The sequence below is a fragment of the Xenopus tropicalis genome, chromosome 6, assembly GCF_000004195.4.
Source record: "Xenopus tropicalis strain Nigerian chromosome 6, UCB_Xtro_10.0, whole genome shotgun sequence".
Lineage (NCBI taxonomy): Eukaryota > Metazoa > Chordata > Amphibia > Anura > Pipidae > Xenopus > Xenopus tropicalis.
This window is the reverse complement of record NC_030682.2, coordinates 108004284-108026199: the sequence shown is the minus strand read 5'-3', so window position 1 is coordinate 108026199 and position 21916 is coordinate 108004284. Positions and strand designations below refer to the sequence as shown.

The window sequence follows — 21916 nt, the reverse complement described above, 5'->3', positions numbered from 1 at the left end:
TTCTGACATTTGAGCGTCGCTGCCGGTTCTCCAAATTGTCCAGGTGGTCTGTCACTGTTTGGAGTTGTAGTTTAATTTGGTTTATGTCCTGAGGTAGTTGAGCTGTACGGTCCTCCACTATTCCCACTCTCTCTTCCAGTTCCCCTGTCCTCTCTCTGATGTTCTGCATATCCTGCTTAATGAGGGAGAGGTCCACCTTTAGCTCCTCAACTTTGGATGAGAACATAGCGGTTAGTGTGGTTTGACATTGCAAAATGGCGGACATGAGATCTGCTGAAGTTGGCGTTGCTTGACCCTCTGTTGGTGTATCTGCAGTTGTCGTTTGCGGAGGGGAGGCATTTAGAGAGTGAGGAGAGGAGCCCGCAGTTTCTTGGCTGTTATTGTGAGCATACTGCTCTAGCCGTACCGCTGCATCTGACCTCACTTTGTGGGTGGACTTCCCCATTTGTAGTTAGATTATCCAAATAGGCACCTAGGCTAGGTTGTGTAACTTTGTTTTAATAGTAGGTATTTATAGTCCGCAAGCCAGGTATGGATAGTTAGTACAGTCGTATATAAGATATATAAGGATTGTGCAGCACTTCCCCAGAATCCTGGAAAGTTACATAATGCTAATATATTTCAGTCCTCATGGGGTTAACAATGCCCCTTTGTACTTTCTTGTTGAGTGTGCCAGCTATGTTGTGCTGTATGGAGTCAGGGCTAAATTCTTTATTAGCACAGCTTCAGCAAGCTTAGCTGTATATAAGCTGTGGTCTTTGCTGGGCTGGTTACTGTATGTAGCCTGAGAGGGGGAGTAAGGCAGAGTAAAATGCAGTGCAGTAGACGCTCCCGGGGTTGTGAGCTCACCTTCCTGTTGCTGCACTTCCCCAGAGCCTACTTGCCGACTCTATCCTGTGCCCGGGTTCAGGACTGCGCTCCCTTCCCCTTCAGTGCGGCCGCATCCAAGATGGCGGTGCGCGGGTTTTGCAGGGCCCCTGTCCTTCCGCCCTTTTTCCCCCGGTGTGGCGTAGCTGAATTTGGCCCCGAGTTGCGGCGCTTAGTCTACCAGCGGGGGAGAACGCTTTCGGGCAGGTTAGAGGAGCCGCACGGCGCTATTAATAGGGGGATTAATAGGTATACCCCGGGAGCGCCACAGCAGTGTGTCCTCTCCCTTGCCCGGTCGGCCACGCCCCCCCAACATGAATCTATTTTATTGGAATTCCACGTGAAAGACCAATACAAAGTGGTGTACACGTGAGAAGTGGAAGGAATATCATACATGATTCCAAACATTTTTTACAAATAAATAACTGCAAAGTGGGGTGTGCGTAATTATTCAGCCCCCTTTGGTCTGAGTGCAGTCAGTTGCCCATAGACATTGCCTGATGAGTGCTAATGACTAAATAGAGTGCACCTGTGTGTAATCTAATGTCAGTACAAATACAGCTGCTCTGTGACAGGCTCAGAGGTTGTCTAAGAGAATATTGGGAGCAACAACACCATGAAGTCCAAAGAACACACCAGACAGGTCAGGGATAAAGTTATTGAGAAATTTAAAGCAGGCTTAGGCTACAAAAAGATTTCCAAAGCCTTGAACATCCCACGGAGCACTGTTCAAGCGATCATTCAGAAATGGAAGGAGTATGGCACAAGTGTAAACCTACCAAGACAAGGCCGTTCACCTAAACTCACAGGCGAGACAAGGAGAGCACTGATCAGAAATGCAGCCAAGAGGCCCATGGTGACTCTGGACGAGCTGCAGAGATCTACAGCTCAGGTGGGGGAATCTGTCCATAGGACAACTATTAGTCGTGCACTGCACAAAGTTGGCCTTTATGGAAGAGTGGCAAGAAGAAAGCCATTGTTAACAGAAAACCATAAGAAGTCCCATTTGCAGTTTGCCACAAGCCATGTGGGGGACACAGCAAACATGTGGAAGAAGGTGCTCTGGTCAGATGAGACCAAAATGGAACTTTTTGGCCAAAATGCAAAACGCTATGTGTGGCAGAAAACTAACACTGCACATCACTCTGAACACACCATCCCCACTGTCAAATATGGTGGTGGCAGCATCATGCTCTGGGGGTGCTTCTCTTCAGCAGGGACAGGGAAGCTGGTCAGAGTTGATGGGAAGATGGATGGAGCCAAATACAGGGCAATCTTGGAAGAAAACCTCTTGGAGTCTGCAAAAGACTTGAGACTGGGGCGGAGGTTCACCTTCCAGCAGGACAACGACCCTAAACATAAAGTCAGGGCAACAATGGAATGGTTTAAAACAAAACATATCCATGTGTTAGAATGGCCCAGTCAAAGTCCAGATCTAAATCCAGTCGAGAATCTGAGGCAAGATCTGAAAACTGCTGTTCCCAAACGCTGTCCATCTAATCTGACTGAGCTGGAGCTGTTTTGCAAAGAAGAATGGGCAAGGATTTCAGTCTCTAGATGTGCAAAGCTGGTAGAGACATACCCTAAAAGACTGGCAGCAGTAATTGCAGCAAAAGGTGGTTCTACAAAGTATTGACTCAGGGGGCTGAATAATTACGCACCCCCCACTTTGCAGTTATTTATTTGTAAAAAATGTTTGGAATCATGTATGATTTTCCTTCCACTTCTCACGTGTACACCACTTTGTATTGGTCTTTCACGTGGAATTCCAATAAAATTGATTCATGTTTGTGGGTGTAATGTGACAAAATGTGGAAAAGTTCAAGGGGGCCGAATACTTTTGCAAGCCACTGTATATATCGATGCTTGATGCCTATGTTTTCCTCAGATTCTCATCTCTATCATTCTCATTCTTGAGGTTGGTTTGTGGTTTTATGTGCCTTGGCTCCATATTTTTTTGGCTCCATGTGCCATTGCCCTCACTCAGCCACAGGCATTCCATGCAGCAGCGCAGTCAGTGTTAATGAGCTTTTCAGATAACAGGCAATTCATTTTGCTTTGTCTTATACTGGAAGTATAAAACAATATGATATTCTTTTTGTTTGGCTGTAAGAATATAGAAACTGTCACATGATCATAGTAAATGGCTTCCCCAATGTAAGTATAAAACGCATAGTACTGCACATTGTTTTCAGGCAAAATAAATAAATAAATACATAAATAAATAGATAAAAATCCTTCATGATTTTGGTGCCATTGGCTCATTAATGTTCAGCCATATTCATTCCAGAGATTGCAGTTCCAAACTGCCAGGCTCGGGGAATATAAGCTAGGATGCTGACTCATTTCCCTCACGCCATTGTACAAATGTAGTGCATTCTACATACAACACAGAGACAGAATGTTTTCCTTTCTGCTGGAAACAGCTTATTGCTAGTACAAATGCATCTTTCTGCACTGGGAGGTGGATTGGTGGGAACTGAAATCAATTGGCCATGTTTACTAAACACTATAGCTGGTAATGCTCAGCAGCTTCTCCCAGGCTGTTTGCTAACAAGCAATAATATCCACAATAGACTTGTCCACACCCCGTGTCTTTTTATCAACAGCATGTGATCCATTTTTCTGCCCTCTGTACTGCTGCAATTTATACCTGGGTCTCATGGCTGAAATATTAATAATGATTTCATTCTCTTTAAATTGTTTTGTTTACTTGCTGAATATCTAGAATCTCTGGGTTAAAGGACAATAAAATGTTTAACACACCCTCAGAAATATAAAACAAAAGTGTTTCATTCTGGATGTTGGGTGTGGCCTAAAAGCTTCTGTGCTTTTCCTACAGCACATTAAATTCACATTAAAGGAGAACTGAATGATGCTAAAAATGAATATGGCTGAATATAAAAATGCTACATTTTATATACTGAACTTACTGCACCAGCCAAAAGTTTCAGCATCTCTATAACGGTAATAATCCAGACCTTCAAAGTTTCACAGCTAACCAGGGCCGGATTTCTCTCCTGGGCGCCCCGAGGCCACCCCTGTGGGTCCCCCCCCGTGCGCATGCGTGAACACGTGACAACGCCTACCCCCCCGCAGCCGCAAGTGCGCATACGCTCCTTTAAACTCCCATACGGAGCAGTGGGGAGAGGTCCCAACTGCTCCGTATAGGAGCCAAATTTAAAAATTTTCTTGCGGCGGGGCGGCATACCGCCCCTAAACTTCTGCCGCCCTAGGCCCGGGCCTTTGTGGCCTCTCCACAATTCCGGGCCTGCAGCTAACCATCTTGGATTTTCCTAGGAGTGTCAGTGACACTGCACATGCTCATATGTCATATAAACTGATGCTACAGGGCTACAATCAGCAGAAAAGAAGATGAGGGGGGGCTACTGGGGTATTTTTGGGGCCCCAGATCTTCCCTGCTAAAGGGCTGTGGTTGCCTTGGGCTGGTACAGAAGCAAAAAAACATAATGTACAATATTTCTAGCCAACTTTTTTAGTGAGGCTTTAGTTCTCCTTTAAGCTACTTAAGTTATATAAAGATTTTGAAGATTAATAACCCTGTGGCCATACGAATGCTGTTTGTCTGCATTGTTGACTGCTGACTGTTGTAGACATTGGCTCTAGATGACACTAGTCAGAGGTGCTACTGCAGTGCCCCTAAATTTATCAGAGGCGGCAAAAATCTGCTCCTGGTAACTTTAAGAGCCAAATTCCAAGTGGAAATTTGACCAGAAACGCCAGTTAGTGTGATATCTCAGTGTATTTATTTATTTCCTGTATGTATATAGCACCAAACATTTGTGCAGTGTTTTACAGAGATTGTACATCTTTCACATCAGTTCTTGCCCCACTGGAGCTTACAATCTAAGGTCCCTATTACATTCATGCACTGGGGACAATTTTTCAATCAGAAGCCAATTAACCTGGAAATACCAGAGACTTTTTCAGCAGAAAGAAAATTATTTTAGTCCTCGCTAACGGCTGGTGGAACCTAGATTTCAAGATCTGTGGGGGAACCTTAGTGACGGAGTCTGCTGGGCCATTACAATAAATAGGGCGTTTGCTCAGAGCCCACCAGGACAGGGAGCCCACCATCAGAAATGTCATCATCTTTAGTGCAGATGTTTTTCTTGTGTTCCTGTTTTCTGATTACCACTCCTGTCAATGTTGGTCCAGAGTGTGCAACTAGTCCTTATGTCTCCTTCGGCAAACATAGCCCATTTCCTAATATTGAAATACACCTACTGGTAAACTGTGGCCCTACCAGTCTGACACTGAAACGATAAATGCACAGTGGGACACACAGAATCTGTAGATACCACTACTCTTTATTATTATTATTATTATTGATATTATTATTATTATTATTATTATTATTATTATTATTGATATTATTTTTATTATTATTATATACACATTAACACATTCAGGAACCTGCAAAAATAGAGATTTTTTTTACAAGACGTAAACACAAACAGGGATATAGGTATCATAAATTAGAAAGTGAGAATATATACCAAAGACTTTTAATATACAGTTGGGATGACTGATTTAGTACAGAGACTGCAGTCCAATATTTCTTCTGGCCCCCATGAGCTTATAGTACTCTTATTGAAAAAACAGTCATAATGCTAATTTCTTAGCACTAATGAGAAAGGCAAAAAAGATAACTAATGATAAAATCAGATCCTCTTGGGTTACAGATATACGCATCCCTAGCTTCTCTATGCCCATGAAACAAAAACAAAATTATGATAAAATAAACAATATCCCTTAGAGTTATGTCAGGCAGGAAGGAAGAGCCCATTAGTACGTTGCCAGGCTGGCAATGAATTGAAGCAATTCAGCCTTGACTTCTATCATTTTACCAATTAATTCCTACAGATTTGTTTCTCAGTGGTATCTTAGTTTCAAAGTTCGTAACTCCAAATTAGTTTTTACTGTATTTTATGTTATGTATGTGCAGTATATTTGTTAGATTTGTTTGGTGCTACTTGCTTCAACACGGAAATAATTTCTTAGTCCCCAACACTTATGTTGTAGTTACCATTATGTTTCTTGTCAGCAGTGACTGCCCATCATGTAAAAAGAAAAATGGGCCATGTCTGTGTCGCACTGGAGAGTCCAGGGCTCTGATCTCTTGGGCCCCCGCCCAGATGTAACCCCCCTTCCTCGCCGCTGCCACAGCTGCCAGTCCCATATGTTTTACCTGCCTAATATTCAACTGTGATTGGTAAGAGGGGGTGGGGAAAATAGAAAAATGTTCCTAGGGGGCGGCCAATAACAGCTGTGATTTGTTATTTGGTGGCCGAATGTTGACTGGCAGACTACAGGCAGCTCTGTGTGGCAGTACACATGGTCTTTATGGATTCAAGTCTGAAATTAAAAAATGAGGACCTGCTTTAAGGCCACTGGGAGCAACATCAAAGGGGTTGGTAAAAGTATGGTGAACATGTTGCCCGCGAGCCCCTGGTTAGGGACCACTGACTTATTCCTAGCGAGTTGCAAATAGTCTTCTTATGGTTTTTTAATTATTTGCCTTCCTCTTCTGCTTCTTCCCAGCTTTTAAATGGGGGTCACTAACCCCAGCTGCTCTAAAGACTAAAATTTTATTGTTATTGTTGCTTTTTATTATATAACTTTCTATCTAGGACTTCTCCTATTAATATTGCAGTCTGTCGTTCAAACTGCTGCCTGGTTGCTAAAGTAAATAGCAACCAGATAGCTGCTGAAATACTAAACCAAAGAACTGCTGAATAAAAAGCTGAATAACTGAAAAACCACAAAAAAAAAAAATGAAGACCAATTGCAAATTGTGTCAGAATATCACTGTCTACATCATACTAACAAATAGTTTAAAGGTGAACTACCCCTTTAAGTATGCCGCTTTTATACCGAGCCATCCTTTACAAACAGTAAGGTAGAACCTCTTGGCAAATGTAAATGTATTGGTACCAATTCTTATCATTATATAGGCACTCTATCAGTTTTGGCACATGATGATGAAATCTAGAGTTATGTGTCACAGCACTGATGTTGTGGGCTTGCGTATATTCAGTAATTATCATGGCAATCTGGCCAAGGCTGCTGTGTGAGTCACTGAGTGCCGCCTTATTTGCTGTATCTCACTGTGCAACTCTGCTTCCATGATGTCAGTTGCTAATCTTAACACTATTTACACTTCATCTATAAAAGCAGAGCCTTTACGTCACATATGATTTATCACGAACTGACACAAGTGCATTACACAGCATGTTTGTTACTTGCTCACACATGTTCATTTAACACCATGGGCCCATTCCAGCCGTGTGCAAGGTACTTTCCACATGCAGCTAGAACTGACAGTTCACAAATAATAGTCAAATATTTTTGCTCTGTTTGCTTTCTAATACCAGATTTAGTAATTAGAACCATTAGCACTCAGTTTACTAAATTGTAAATCGCAACTTTTTAAACTGGGCAAATAGGCTGTGCAAAATAAAAAATTTTTTTTTAATACAGTTGGTTTGGCAAAAATGTAATCTATAATGGCTGGAGTGAGCATACTAGCCAGAACACTACTTCCTTCTTTCAGCTCTCTAACCTTTTAGTTAGTCAGCATGTGCATGATGAGACTCTTGTCACACTAATCATATACATACTTGTAACATAGAAGTGGTGGACATGCCCTGCAATCTTTGGTGGCACACAGGGCTGCCGGTTGGCTAACTGCTAGAGCCTTTTTTTGGAGAAAAGAAAAATGATTGTTTCCTTACCATTCTTCGGGCTACTCTTGGCCCACACATTAAAATTAACTTTTAGTATAAAGTAGATGATATGATGTATGTGATATTCTGATTTCAATTTGCAGTTGGTGTTAATTTTTTATTATTTATGCATTTAGAATTATGTAGCTTCTTGTTCAACTCTCTAGTTTGGAATTGAAGCACCTATCTGGTTACTAGGGTCTAAACCCTAGCAACCAGGAGGTGGTTTGAGGCAGAAATATAAATAGGCAACGGTATGAATAAAACAGTAAGTAATAAAAAGTAACAGTAACTATATAATTGTCTCACAGAGCATTAGTTGTTTGGCTGCCAGTGTCCCCAGTTTGACAGCTAAAAAGAGTCAGAAGAAGAAGAAGAAGACAAACAATTAAAAAACTATACAAAATAAAAATGAAGACCAGCTGAAAAGTTGCTAAGAATTGGCCATTATATATAATATAATACTAAGAGTTAACATAATGATGAACTATGCCTTTAAGCCAGCTTCTTCCTTATGAACAGTGGGATTCACCACAAGGAATTAGGAAAAAATCTCTGCAATCTGTTGGAAATGGCAAAACATTCCATCCGGCAGTGGAAACGTTCTACTCATCAAAAGAGGAAAATCTCAACTTTCCCCTGAGGTTGGAACTCTCCGAGTTTTCTATAAACCGGCTCCAATGCCAAGCAAAATGGACTGACTGTAGATCTATTACAATATCAGTGTTTGTTTTGTGGGTAAATATGCTTGTTATACACAGGCCTGGAACTATAGAGATCCTTGGAACAGAACTTATGTAAAAAGCACTCAGACGTGGAATCCATTTTCTTCTTAGTCAATGAAGTATTTCCTTTTATCCCATCAAGATTCTCATTGCTACAAAGAGATGGAAATGTACTCGATGGAATGGGAAAGTCTGACACAAACTATACCTTCCTGGATCAAAGCTGCAAACCACATGTATGTAATATTGTATGTCATAGGAAATAAAAGCACAGGAAACAGAAAAACATTTCACTTATTACCAGCTGCCTGCTATAGTCTAATCTTGTTGGCTGCCATTGCTCCGCACTACCCTTGTTTCACCCCCATTCCTTTACCCTTTGTGAAACTTAAAGGAAAACTATACCCCTAAACAATGTAGGTCCCTATAAAAATATATTGCATATAACAGCACATGTAAGGTCTCATCAGCCAATTAATTAACAAAGTTCTGCATTTACTCCCACATTTTTTCCTGTTACAGTTAGAGCTGCATTATTTCCTGTCAGGTGATCTCTGAGGGAGCACACAGCCCATCACAAAATGGTGGCTCAAGAAAAAAGATGTAATATAGAAGGAAAGGCTAGTAAAGAGTTAATCTCAAGCTGCAGGCATACCTTCAGTTGTCTCAATAGTGCCCTTAAGTCTCCCCATATTTCTCCCATTCAGATCAGGGCCGCTGCTGGCCAAATGGGTGCCCTAAGCAGAAATTTACTTGTGTGCCCCCCCCCCTTCTCCTTTACACAGTAACCCCGCCGTTACCCGTACACAGCCGCTCCTACTTCTGCGGCAGCGACAGGCCCTTTTATAAGGTTGCGCCCCATGCGTATGACGTCTCACGTACCCACGGGGCTTAACCTTATAAAAGGGCCTGTCACCGCCGCACAAGTTGCAGAGCAGCAGAAGAAGCTGAGCCGACGGTAGGGTACAGCCAGCGCATCTCACTGTGCTTGATAGTTCAATGAATGTACGGAAATGCGGGACATTGATTGAACTATCCGGGACAGCGGGATGCGCTATAAAAACCGGTGGGACAGTGTTGGGGGGTATGTTATAATATATAAAAACTATTTTTTTTTGAGCAGCTGGGATGGTGCCCCCCTGGGAGTTGGTGCCCCCCTGGGAGTTGGTGCCCTACGCAGACTGCATACTCTGCCTATAGGGAGCGGCAGTACTGGTTCAGATAATCAGAAGCCAAACAGGAAGAAAAAATGCTGAGCTGTGTAAAGTAAGTTCCCATAATGCCTCACTCCTGCACCAAGAGCAAGACCAGTGTACATGCTCAGTTAGTAAAACTAGGGGGGAGATTTATTAAGACCCGAACGGGTCCGAATGCGCCGAGCGGATTCGCACCCGATTTTTTCGAGCGGCCGCGGCGTTTTCGTGCGGGCGCACGAAAAAGTCGTGCGAAAAGTCGTGCGCCCGCGCGAAAAATTCGGAAAGACTGCTGCTGTTTGCAATGGTTTGGTACGAAAATTACGTGACTTTCGGATCGCCAATACGATTTTTTCGTGACTAATACGATTTTTTCGTGACTAATACGATTTTTTCGTGACTAATACGATTTTTTCGTGACTAATACGATTTTTTCGTAAGCATTTTCTGGATATTTGCGATCTTCAGAAATTTTCGTTTCCAATCCGAATTTTTCCCATTCGGGATTCGAACTCGGGTTTTGATAAATCTGCCCCTATGAGTCAGCTTCCTGCTGATTGGCTCAGATCCACATTCCTATGGGGGGGGAGAGTGAGTTCTTAGCATTCTTGAGGGAGAGGGGGAGCAGGAGAGAGGAGAGAGCTGCATGTCTCTGGCAGAGGAAAACAGACACAACAAATCTTTTGACAGAGGGTGCAGTGTAGTGTTTCTGTGAGTGCTTATGGCTGTATTTACATAGACCTTTCTTATAAAGCTTACTTTTTACTGTTTTGCTTAGGGGTTGTTGTGGCAAATTATCAGGCAGAAAAGTAGGTTCCTCTGTCATAGAAGCGGTTGCTACAGGGCTGATTATTACATTCTGTTGCTGGTAGCACTGATTTCAGAGCCACCATGCACTATTAATCTGTATTATTTACAGTTTTATATTGTGACATTTAGGGGGCCCATTTACTAACCATCGATTTTTCTTTTAAACTCAAATTTTTAGCGCAAAAACAGAGAAAAAATTATGTGACTTGAAGTTCTTTCTTTTGTCTCAAAACTTTAGAGATTTTTCTGGGTTTTGTCAGGAAACAACTTTTTTGAATTTTTCAGTGACAATTTCTGCATTTCAATTCAATAAATTTGGGATTTTCATGGTGACAATTCAAAAAAAGTCAAGTTTCTTACTACTTTTCTTGCAGCAACTGCAAGAAATATTGGACGTTTAGAGAGAAATTGTGGAGTTTTAGTAAATTTGCCCCTTATACTCATACAGTGGCTTGCAAAAGTATTCGGCCCCCTTGAACTTTTCCACATTTTGTCACATTACAGCCACAAACATGAATCAATTTTATTGGAATTCCACGTGAAAGACCAATACAAAGTGGTGTACACGTGAGAAGTGGAAGGAAAATCATACATGATTCCAAACATTTTTTACAAATAAATAACTGCAAAGTGGGGTACAGAACCCCAAAACATAATGTACAACATTTCTACTCTACATCTTTAGTTAAGATTTAGTTTCCCTTTAAAGAGAAATTGTTTTATTTTATTTTTTTTGGGGGGGGGGGAAGCCCAATCCTCTACTGCAGCCAGGCCAATTTTCAGTAATAGACAGACCAAAGGCTCACAAATGATTACTGAAGCAAGTTAAAGGCAACTTGGTGGAACTATGCAATGCATGTTTTACCACTGATTATTTACAGTAATCCTGGTAGGAAGGTTACCTTTGGACATTTAGGTGCCCACACTGGAGGCTTAGGCAACAAAAAACCTGTCTCCCATTACCCTAAAGCAGTGCTGTCCAACTGGCGGCCCGCGACCCCCCTCTGTGTGGCCCCCCACCTGTCTGGCTGCTTTGATGACTTACCTTTGAGTAAGCATTAAATGGTATCAGTACTGAGATTACCTGGCCCCCTGCATGGTTCTCACCTCAGATTCAGGCTGTAATCCCTCTGTATTGTTTAAAAATGTAATCCCCTGTGTTGTTCACCCCCTGCAGTGTTCACACCTCAGGCTCAGACTGTAATCACTCCCATTGTTCACTTCTTCACACCTCAGACATAGGTACTGTAGGCAGAGTATGGCACATACAGCCAGCATAGGGCAGGGAGGGTATGGCACACACAGTCAGGGTAGGGCAGGCAGAGTATGGCACATACAGCCAGCATAGGGCAGGGAGGGTATGGCACACACAGTCAGGGTAGGGCAGGCAGAGTATGGCACACACAGTCAGGGTAGGGCAGGCAGAGTATGGCACACACAGGCAGGGTAGGGCAGGCAGAGTATGGCACACACAGGCAGCATAGAGAAGGCAGAGTATGGCACACACAGGCAGGGTAGGACAGGCAGAGTATTGCACACACAGACAGCATAGGACAGGCAGAGTGCTGCCTGTGTGTGCCATACTCTGCTTGCCCTATGCTACTTGTGGGAGGTGAACCTGGCAGGGGTTTGTTGTGGGAGTTTGTTAGCAGTTGGAAATAGCCATTAAATGGTCCCTAAGGTGTGTAATTATGTACTGGGGGCTGCTGTGCTATCCACAGGGGAGGAGGAGGCATATGGAATTTAAGGGTGTGTCTTAATATGACATAATTCTTTCACATATGAATGATGGTTGATATCCCCACAGTAAGGACCAAGCATTTGGGATTTTGCTGTGCTACCACCATTGTGATAAAATAGGTGTGGTTTGAAGTGGGTGTGGTTTCAAAAAGGGGAGTGGTCAAAACTGGCTTCCATTAGCGGCCCTCCACCATGTATGCTAGAGAAATTCCGGCCCTCGGCACCGTAGAAGTTGGACAGCACTGCCCTAAAGCATGGCCTCACGATCAATCTGCCTCTCAGCATAAAGAGAGCCCTCAGCATACAGACACCAAAATAATTTGTGTGGCACCCAAGTGCCTCTCTGCTATATCTTTTTGGTTACCTCAGATTAACCAAGGTAAAACCAATGGATTTTCCTTTACAGTATATACCCCAATTCCACAGCCAACCCTACTGCACAAGTTTGCTGCCTTTGGCACCTTTCTAACTTCCCCTATCCCCGACAATAAACCTTAATAAAATACAAAATATTCACTCAAAACTTTTATTTTATTTACTTTTTCCCTAGATCTTTTTCCTTACCAGACTTCTACTTACTAGCTTATTTTGTTTCCAGTCTCTAGTATGTGACCACAGAGACACAAGATAAAAAGCTATTATATTGTATACAAGGAAAGCTTCCTCATCACCTACACCTGTTGCTGTTTTTCTTTGAATTGTTTTTCAAAAGGACAGTTACCATCCTGAATATACATTTGCCTATCATTAGGTACAGTTGTACGTGGTGCATAGAGACAATATAAGATTCTGATTGCATTTCCATTGTGGAGAACTGGTGAACAAGTCCAAACATTGTACCCCATGCAGGTGGCTTCACCGTCCCACACACTGGGATGACACTCAGCTGGCATTACTCTACCTGTTTATGTCTGACGACAGATGAAGAATAAAAATAAAGAAGCACTCTTGATAGGGGGCCCCAAAATGCAAGCCTGGAACAGATGGAGCGACAGGGGCATGACAGAGGGATAAAGACGGACTGGCAAGCAGGACAGTGTGAGCGTTGTAGTGTTGGCAAGAGAAAGGGAAGTAGGAAGAAATGGGGAGTATAAAAGGTGGAGACAGTAACTTCCTGGCCTCCCCACTTTAAGGCAAGGGGAAAGGCAAAGAGGACAGAGTCATTGCTAATAGCAAGGTGGGGCTGCCCTAGTGGGTAGCAGAAAAGCCGAGGAAATAAGAGCAAGGTATGGGGGGACTGGGAGGGAGAGGCCTGGGGCTGGGCTAGTATTGATATTGCAACCTCCCCATGTCAAGTCATAACCTACAAGAAAGGACTTTGGATCACTTTCTTAAAGCAAATGTTATATTAAAAGCATCTCTCAACTCCACATATGAACCTTCTGAGGGGGCAATGTTATTGTTTGCTAAAGCTGTCCTTTATGGAATGTCCCAGCCCGAGATCCAAATCTCCATATACTGCCGGTTAGGGTCCAATAACGGAAGACATCACATACATAAAAAAAGAAAAGTTTCTTTATTGTACATACATCCTGTTAAACATGAATGTGTGTTAATGAATGGTCATACCCCTCCATCATTTAATACAATCACTGAAAAGAAATGCATTCATTAGTGTTTTAATTCTGTACTGTACAAATGTTATTACATAGTTCTGAAGTAATAATGGAAACATCACGACTGGCAGTAGAACCGCCGCACACTGCGTTTCCTGCCCTCTTGTTTAGTAAACAAACTTACAGCATTAAACTGGCTTGAAAAGATTTATAAAAGATACACTTCCATAGTTTTTATATAAAGCCCTTTAAAACAACAAATCTGTTGAAAGAAAAGCAGTCATGTAGAACAGTGGCACCACCACGGAAATTAGTTTTGGCTATTTTTTTTTTTTTAACCAGAAATACCCAACATGTGGAGATTTCTATAAAACCAAACAATGTATTTAGAAGGAAAGTAGTACACCTTATGTTGCACTTTCATACTCATTAAATGCAGTGGTTTTTCATACTGTTCTAACCATTACAAATTGGGGGTTAGATGGACACATGAATTGTCTCTATGCAATATGTTCAGTCAAAGACCCTGAATACCTGTAAGTCCAGAGCAATGGCACACAGAGAGGTTTCAGAAATTTTGCCCATGACATTTTCAGAACCACAGATAGATCTGAAATTCCTTTCCACTGGCCCGTTAGAAATGCATAAAAGTGCAAGTATATCTGCTCGCCAGGCTTGGGCTTTCATGCTATTTTCCATGGGGGCCAATAGGGAGTAATGGTTTCGGTCCTGTGAGTATGTGCTACTTAAGAGCCATGGCAGGCCCCTTTGTGCCTTTGCCCATAATCAGGTTAGGTAAAACATCTTGAGTGCCTTTGTTGAAAGCATTCACATTGTAAGAACAACCACGCCTCTCCTAATACGTGCTCTCTAAAGTACATTTAAGAGTACTTGGAGCAGTGGCCTCATGATTGTACTAACTGGCATGTTTAATTACCACAGACATGTGTTATTCCTCTGTATAATAAAAATGAAAACACTTTTTTTGAAGGTTATGGGATTCTATTGTCTAAAACGCTTAGGACCCAGGGTCTTCTATATAGAGATGTTCCATAATTCCGTCATTTTTCAAAAACCCAATACTACTGATTTTTTTCTTTTTGCAAACATGGAGTTACCAGCAATTGAAAGGGATTGTCTTAATATTACAGAGGAACAACCAATCCAACAAGAATAAAGATATGAAGATATGGATGATTTAAGCAATAGACTGCAAGGAATGGCACTGCTTGATTTCTGAGCAATCGGGATAAAAGGTTTCTATGATAACAGATCCCAAACTTGAACTTCAAACTGCATAATGCGAAAAAATAAGATATTCAGTTATATTAATTGAAATGGATATTATCTGTATGTCAATTACCACCATTCATTTCTAAGATTTTTTTTATAGACCTTGATCAGCTTAGTGACCAATAGCAGTATAATAATCCCTAATGCTTAATTGCCTAAGGGACTGTCTCTATGTTCAGAAGACAGTAGATACATTGTTCTATGCCATCATTGGCAAAGATGTATTATACAGGAATGAAATGTTTGGTCCCACTGTTATTCTGCCTGTAATCCTGAAACATTTCCTCAGAGATCAGAAATGTGGGATAGCCGTTAATTCTTTTATGTTTTTTACCAATTACATAGTCCATTAGATTACAATACTTTGAAAGTGGTCTTGTGCAATGGTGTTCTGGCCTTCCAGTTTGCCATTGACATGCAAAGATATACTGAATGTTCTTTTTCCATTTCCCATTAGCAAGAGTTAGTGTTAAGAAAGTCTCTCTATACTTTTGGCAGATTTGGACATTTCACTTTTCTTGCTTAGTTTTTACACTTATAGATTGTCCCCAGGCTGGTACTGTGGCTCTGTTGCAGTAAAGTAGTCTTCTAAAAATGACTGAATATATTCAAAGGTTGGTCTTTCATCAGGGTCCTTCTTCCAGCACAGCTTCATCAACTCGTGAAGAGATTCTGGGCAGCCCTGAGGGCAAGGCATTCTGTAGCCCCGCTCTACCTGCTCCAAAACTTCCCGGTTTACCATGCCTGAAAACATATTAAAAACAGTCAGTTCTAAAATACAGAAAAAAATTAATGATCACCAAGAGATGATTTTCTACCAAATCTGAAATATATCTAAATCATCTTAGCCCTATATATGGAACAATTCTCGAAACACTCCTTATACAATATTCCACCTTGATTCCCGCAATAGTTTGTCAGGCCCAAAACCCAATCTCCATCTCATTCTAACTTAAATGCCTTCCCCTTTGTCAGTTTTCTCATTCCAAAATACCTCCCCATCTTAACTCTCCACCCAAGCTTCTATTTTTTATAGCCCTTGTTTCTTAATATCTCCTTCAAAAGACTCATAGCAGGCTACTTCCATCTCATGGAGTTAAATAACATGCTCAGACTCTCAAAAAAATGAAAGCTTGTGCCACTCGTTCTCTAACCACTGTATATTGCGTAAAGCCCAAATGAACATGCATGGATACTTAATTTTGAATAAAATGCCTTAACTACTTATGTACAATAATCCCTTCATGGGAACACTGACCTTTGTGTTGAACGAGAGGAGAATTAAAATGTAAATATGTTTATTTCCTTCTGTCCATAATTGAGCTGGGTTTTCTGTTTTTTTCTGTCTGTCTTGCCTCGTACTATTACCATATTAATTTTATATTTCATGTTTTTCCCTATGGCACTAGCTCCTTTTTTCTGTTTTTACATTTTGCTGTTGCATTTTCTCACAGGGTTTGGCATATGTATGTATTTTTTTTTTTTTTTTTTTAAATATATTTTATTTTTCTAGTTGTTTTCATCATGCAGTGACCCACTCATGCTACATGCTGTAGGTTACTAGTACTTACTGTGACTGCTTATGATGTGCCTTAGCCATACTTAGAGCCTTACAGGCAACAAACGTTACCAACAGTCCTTTATCCCAAGATACTTTGGTAGCTTAGGCAGTCTCTGCTCAGCTAAATAAGGTGCTAAGAGTTCTGGAAATGTGAAACCCCAGGTTTCAACATCATGCTAAGAAGGTGGTACTTTGAAGCAAGCAATGAGCATCACCAACTCAACTGAGTCAAACAAGCCCAAATGAAACAAACCAAAGACATGCTTATGCCCTTTTCTTTAGTCTGTTCTGGTACTAGCCTTGTGGAAAGCAAAGTATACAAATGAATAAATGGTGGGTATACAAATGACATTTATAATAAAGAAACCCCCTTATACCAGGATAAGGAACTCTCCCTTTGGTGACCAACTCAGTTAGGAGGATTCCAAATGACCACACATCGGATTTAATGGTGAATCGACCATATAAAGCAGCCTCAGGTGCAGTCCATTTGATTGGAAATTTTGCTCCTAAAATACAGAAAACATATAATTTGGATTATTGTAAAGGCAATGTTTACAATTAATAAAAACTACAGCCAGTTGACATTTCACCACTATTAACTCTAACCTTGCCGGCAAACTATTCTTCACTGGAATGTTTTCATTAGGGACCACAAAAGGGAAGGACTTATGAAAGGGTTGGGTGTGGTCAAAATGGCCCATCTTTCAAATCAGAAATGTTAGGAGATATAGGATACTGCCAACCTCTCTACTTCATTCCCTTAGATCTCAAATCTTCTCAAAGCATCAGAACAGTGCATTGTATTAAGTTTTAAGTTTTCTTTTGACATATACACATACATACACAACATAACTGAAAGTTACCATAGCAGTCACACACTTTAAGAGGGAACGTGACAAATCATACCTTGCCTTGCAGTGTATTCATTGTCTTCTATTAATCTTGCCAAACCAAAGTCAGCAATTTTACATACAAGATTGTCTCCAACAAGAATATTAGCAGCCCTGAGGTCTCTGTGAATATAATTCATCCTTTCAATATAAGCCATGCCATCTGCAATCTAAAGCAAACACAAAATTGAACACCATTAGTATGCAACCAATGCCAAAGGTGTTGCAGCAGACCTAATGGACCAATGCAAATGGCTGGATTACCTGTGCAGCCATGTCAACGAGTTGTGGCAGTTTTAAATACTTTCCATCACCTTCTTTAAGAAAGTCCAGCAGACTACCTGTACAGACAGAATAAAAGTTTCATTCCCCACTTTGTTTGAATAACTCTAGAGATATTGTTATAGTCTTTGTGCCAAAGAGCAGACAGGTTGTCAGACACACATACCCTTTGTCATGTATTCAGTGACTATGTAGATTGGCTCTTCTGAAACAACAGCGTAAAGGGGGACCAATTTGTCATGCCTGAGTTTTTTCATGATTTGTGCTTCTTGCAAGAAAGCTTCAGGCATCATTGTCCCTGGTTTTAGTGTTTTGATTGCTACTTTTGTTGTTCCATTCCAAGTTCCTAAATAAAATAAAACTTTGCATAACTATTCTAAACAAACAAACACACACACAAACAAAATGCATAGCTCACTAAGCTTAGAAATATAAATGAATAAATAAATACTTCTGAAAGGATGGCCTTCCGTGTTATTATAATGGGTACTTAGTATGTATAGTATCTACAAAGAATGCAGTTTATAATTGAAAGGATACAGGCTATTACATATTATACACATTATATACCTAGCTTGTATGCATTTATGTTACTTGACATTATAAAAGTTAATTTAAGTACATTGGAAAATGACTGTTGTATTAATCTTACCTATCCAGACTTCACCAAAGCATCCTTGGCCCAACTTAACATCAAGCCGCAAAGATTCTCGAGGTATTTCCCAAGCATCCTTAGATAGTCCTTGGGTTTGTGGTTTTACAGTTGGGCATACTGTGGTTAATCTATAGCACAATCCATCAGCATGCTCTGAGTCATAAGAAAAAACAAACAAACAAACATATTGAATGATACATATGCTTAGGTATATTTTAAAAGTTCCTTAAGACATAACATTGTCTGAGAAGGCTAATAATATAGGGAGGGAAAACTTGAACTGGTTGCCTGATGGTCACTAGGTTGTGACTGGTCAGATATTGCCAAAAAGGAGGCGTTAAGTGAGAGAGTGGGGCAGGTCATAAAACTACTAGTGTTCCCTGTTCCTTGAAGGGGTGGTTCAACTTTAAGCTAACCTTTTTTTTTTGCAGTGTCAATGTCAAAATCAGTGTTCAATAGCCTTAATTCCATGTTTCCTAAGCTGGCAGAGCCCAGAGCAGTGGCATTGGGGGCCCAGACTGAAAGTATTTAATTTGAAAACCAATGGCCTAACTCATCACTTGACAAGATTTTTTCAGGCTGCATTCACTGGTCACATTCCCATGGCAGAATTGAGGAGTTGAGCACTCACTATAGAATGAGGTTTAATGATTAGCATTACAAATAGCAATAACATCCCTTTATGGGTAATCTTTTGCTAAAACACGAACAAATCTTCTATAACAGCCAAGTATTACTACTAGTGATCTAGGGACTTTATACAGAGTTTTCAAAAGTAATCTCAGACCTTTCTTGCATACCCAAGAAGATATGATTTTATAATAAATGCAGAATAAGATAAAGTGCCATTTCTGATGGATTTAGACACAAATTATCTTAATTTGAAGTACTGGAGTGCTAAAAGCGACAAGATTTTGTTTTCAAGTTTGAATATGCAATTAAGAATTGATTTTGTCTTTTCCTGCAGAAGGACCCGCTATCACACCTCCTAGAATTGCCACTACAAGGAGTAGGCAAACGGACACAAAAGGTGGTACAATGTGTATTACTAGGGACAAGCTGTCTCATAGCAGCTCACTGGAAATCTCCCACAATGCCAACCATACCTGAACTGACCAATAAGATAAAACATGTACAGAACATGGATTACTTAACAGTTATACTTCATGATAAAACATTACCCTTCTTAGAGGACTGGTTTCTGTGGGACATGCTGGGCAGCAAACTGGAAAATGAGGTTCAATGTTGATAAATGCAAAGTTATGCATTTTGGTAGGAATAATATAAACGCGAACTATCTACTGAATGGTAGTGTGTTGGGGGTTTCCTTAATGGAGAAGGATCTAGGGGTTTTTGTTGATAACAAGTTGTCTAATTCCAGGCAGTGTCATTCTGTGGCTACTAAAGCAAATAAAGTGCTGTCTTGTATAAAAAAGGGCATTGACTCAAGGGATGAGAACATAATTTTGCCCCTTTATAGGTCCCTGGTAAGGCCTCACCTTGAGTATGCAGTGCAGTTTTGGGCTCCAGTCCTTAAGAAGGATATTAATGAGCTGGAGAGAGTGCAGAGACTGCAACTAAACTGGTAAAGGGGATGGAAGATTTAAACTATGAGGTTAGACTGTCGAGGTTGAGGTTGTTTTCTCTGGAAAAGAGGCGCTTGCGAGGGGACATGATTACTCTGTACAAGTACATTAGAGGGGATTATAGGCAGTTGGGGGATGTTCTTTTTTCCCATAAAAACAATCAGCGCACCAGAGGCCACCCCTTTAGAGGAACAGAGCTTCCATTTGAAGCAGCGTAGGTGGTTTTTCACGGTGAGGGCAGTGAGGTTGGGGAATGCCCTTCCTAGAGATGTGGTAATGGTAGATTCTGTTAATGCCTTTAAGAGGGGCCTAGATGAGTTCTTGAACAAGCAGAATATCCAAGGCTATTGTGATACTAATATCTACAGTTAGTACTAGTGATTGTATTTATAGTTTATGTATGTGAGTGTATAGATTGGTAGGTGTGGGTTAGGTGTGCTGGGTTTACTTGGATGGGTTGAACTTGATGGACACTGGTCTTTTTTCAACCCTATGTAACTATGTACTATGGACAATTACACAACCTTGTGGATATGATTTAATCTGCAGAATTATTGATTTGGTGCATTCCTATATAGACAATATGTGCTAAAGTTAAAACATGCACCTTAAGTTCTGTATTGAGAGTGATGTTAATTCTTTTTGGATTTGCACGTCTAAATAAAAGAAAATAAATTCTAATTCCTTACCAGAGTAGTGTTTAACCAATTTCTGGAGAGATTCAAACTGTGCTCGTGTTGTGATGTAGTATCCTCCATTATCAAGTTTCCTGATTTTATAGTGTTTCACATTATCACCCCTCACTTCATCCCAGTCACGGATGGAAAGAGAGTAGGCTCCTGTTGAGAAGATTTGTTTAGAAATAATAACAGCGCATATATAAAAAGAGCATTTGCACATTATTTATTTGACTCCTAAACCCATTCTAGGCAAAACCCAGATCTAAAAAGGGTCCTGATTAGTTACAGAAATAAAATGGGGCAGTGTAATTTACTGCAAAATATATGTAGGCCAGGTATGTCCTGGCACGTACTGGCAGGCTTAAGTTGGTGTGAACTAAAACACCCAGCCAGAAGCTAAGCTGTAGTACAGAGTCAGGAGACTGCTATTTTGCAGTTTATTTGGAAATAGCTTTACAATTATACGGAAATAACAACATATTAGAGGATATCAGAGAAATCCCAGAAACTTTCCACAATCAATAACATTACCTTTAGTGGTTTCGCTTTCTCGCACTAAAAATGTTCCCCTTTGGTTCCCTGGGTTTAACAGTAATCTTTCTGCATCTTTTCTTCCCATTTTGCCAAAATACCATCTAAAAACATTAGGAAATCAGAAATCAATTTGTATGGAGACATTTAAACACAATATAGAAAGCATTATGAACTTACCCATACACTAAAAAATGTAGTTTTGCAACAACTAAGGACTAATATTCACAGTTCAATTATAACATTTCAGTTGTCAGCTTATAGTAATGGCAAAAAGCCCGTTATGTGTATGTTACTGTACCCGGCTCATCCAAATGATATATAAAAAAATATTCAGTTTAGTATATTTCAATGATAAAGCTGCACTATTGTAGCTCGGCCCAGGTTGGACTGGGCCACTGGGAGCCCCGGCGGCCCAGACCCGATCCCCACAGGGCACTATACCGAGCCACGGGTCTCCCTCCCACCTCCCCCGATGCGCTGAGGGGGTTGAAAGGGTGGGGGGGCCATTGGGGGTTGCAGTGGCCCCCAAGGCAGAAGTCCCGGTGGGTCCTAAAAGTCTCTCTTTGCTTAACTGTTAAAGGGGACCTGTCACCCTAAGAAATAACTCCAAATTATTTTATATTGTGTTAGTTGAGCAAATTAAACTTCATTTACACTATTGAAATAATGTAAATCTTGTTTCCTTCTCTCTTGGAATTACACAATCACAAAAAGCAGATGGGTGCCATTTTGTGGATGCTGTTAGTAAGGCAAGCTTTATATCATGACAAAATCTAAAAAGAAATTTGGGTT

General features: G+C 40.8%; 1 protein-coding gene across 2 annotated transcripts in view; it reads right to left on the bottom strand.

Annotated features, from left to right (window-relative positions):
* Positions 1 to 13577: 13577 nt before the first annotated feature.
* Positions 13578 to 21916, bottom strand: part of yes1 (YES proto-oncogene 1, Src family tyrosine kinase) — a 46423-nt gene continuing 38084 nt past the window's right edge. Inside the window, exons 5-12 of one of the 2 annotated variants that reach the window (XM_012964577.3) lie at positions 21122 to 21225; positions 20600 to 20749; positions 18322 to 18477; positions 17836 to 18015; positions 17652 to 17728; positions 17404 to 17557; positions 16872 to 17003; positions 13578 to 15677 (exon numbers count right to left, since the gene is read on the bottom strand). In XM_012964577.3, the coding sequence (XP_012820031.1) occupies positions 15469 to 15677; positions 16872 to 17003; positions 17404 to 17557; positions 17652 to 17728; positions 17836 to 18015; positions 18322 to 18477; positions 20600 to 20749; positions 21122 to 21225 (1162 nt within the window). In that variant the 3' untranslated portion in view covers positions 13578 to 15468. 2 annotated transcript variants of the gene reach the window in all.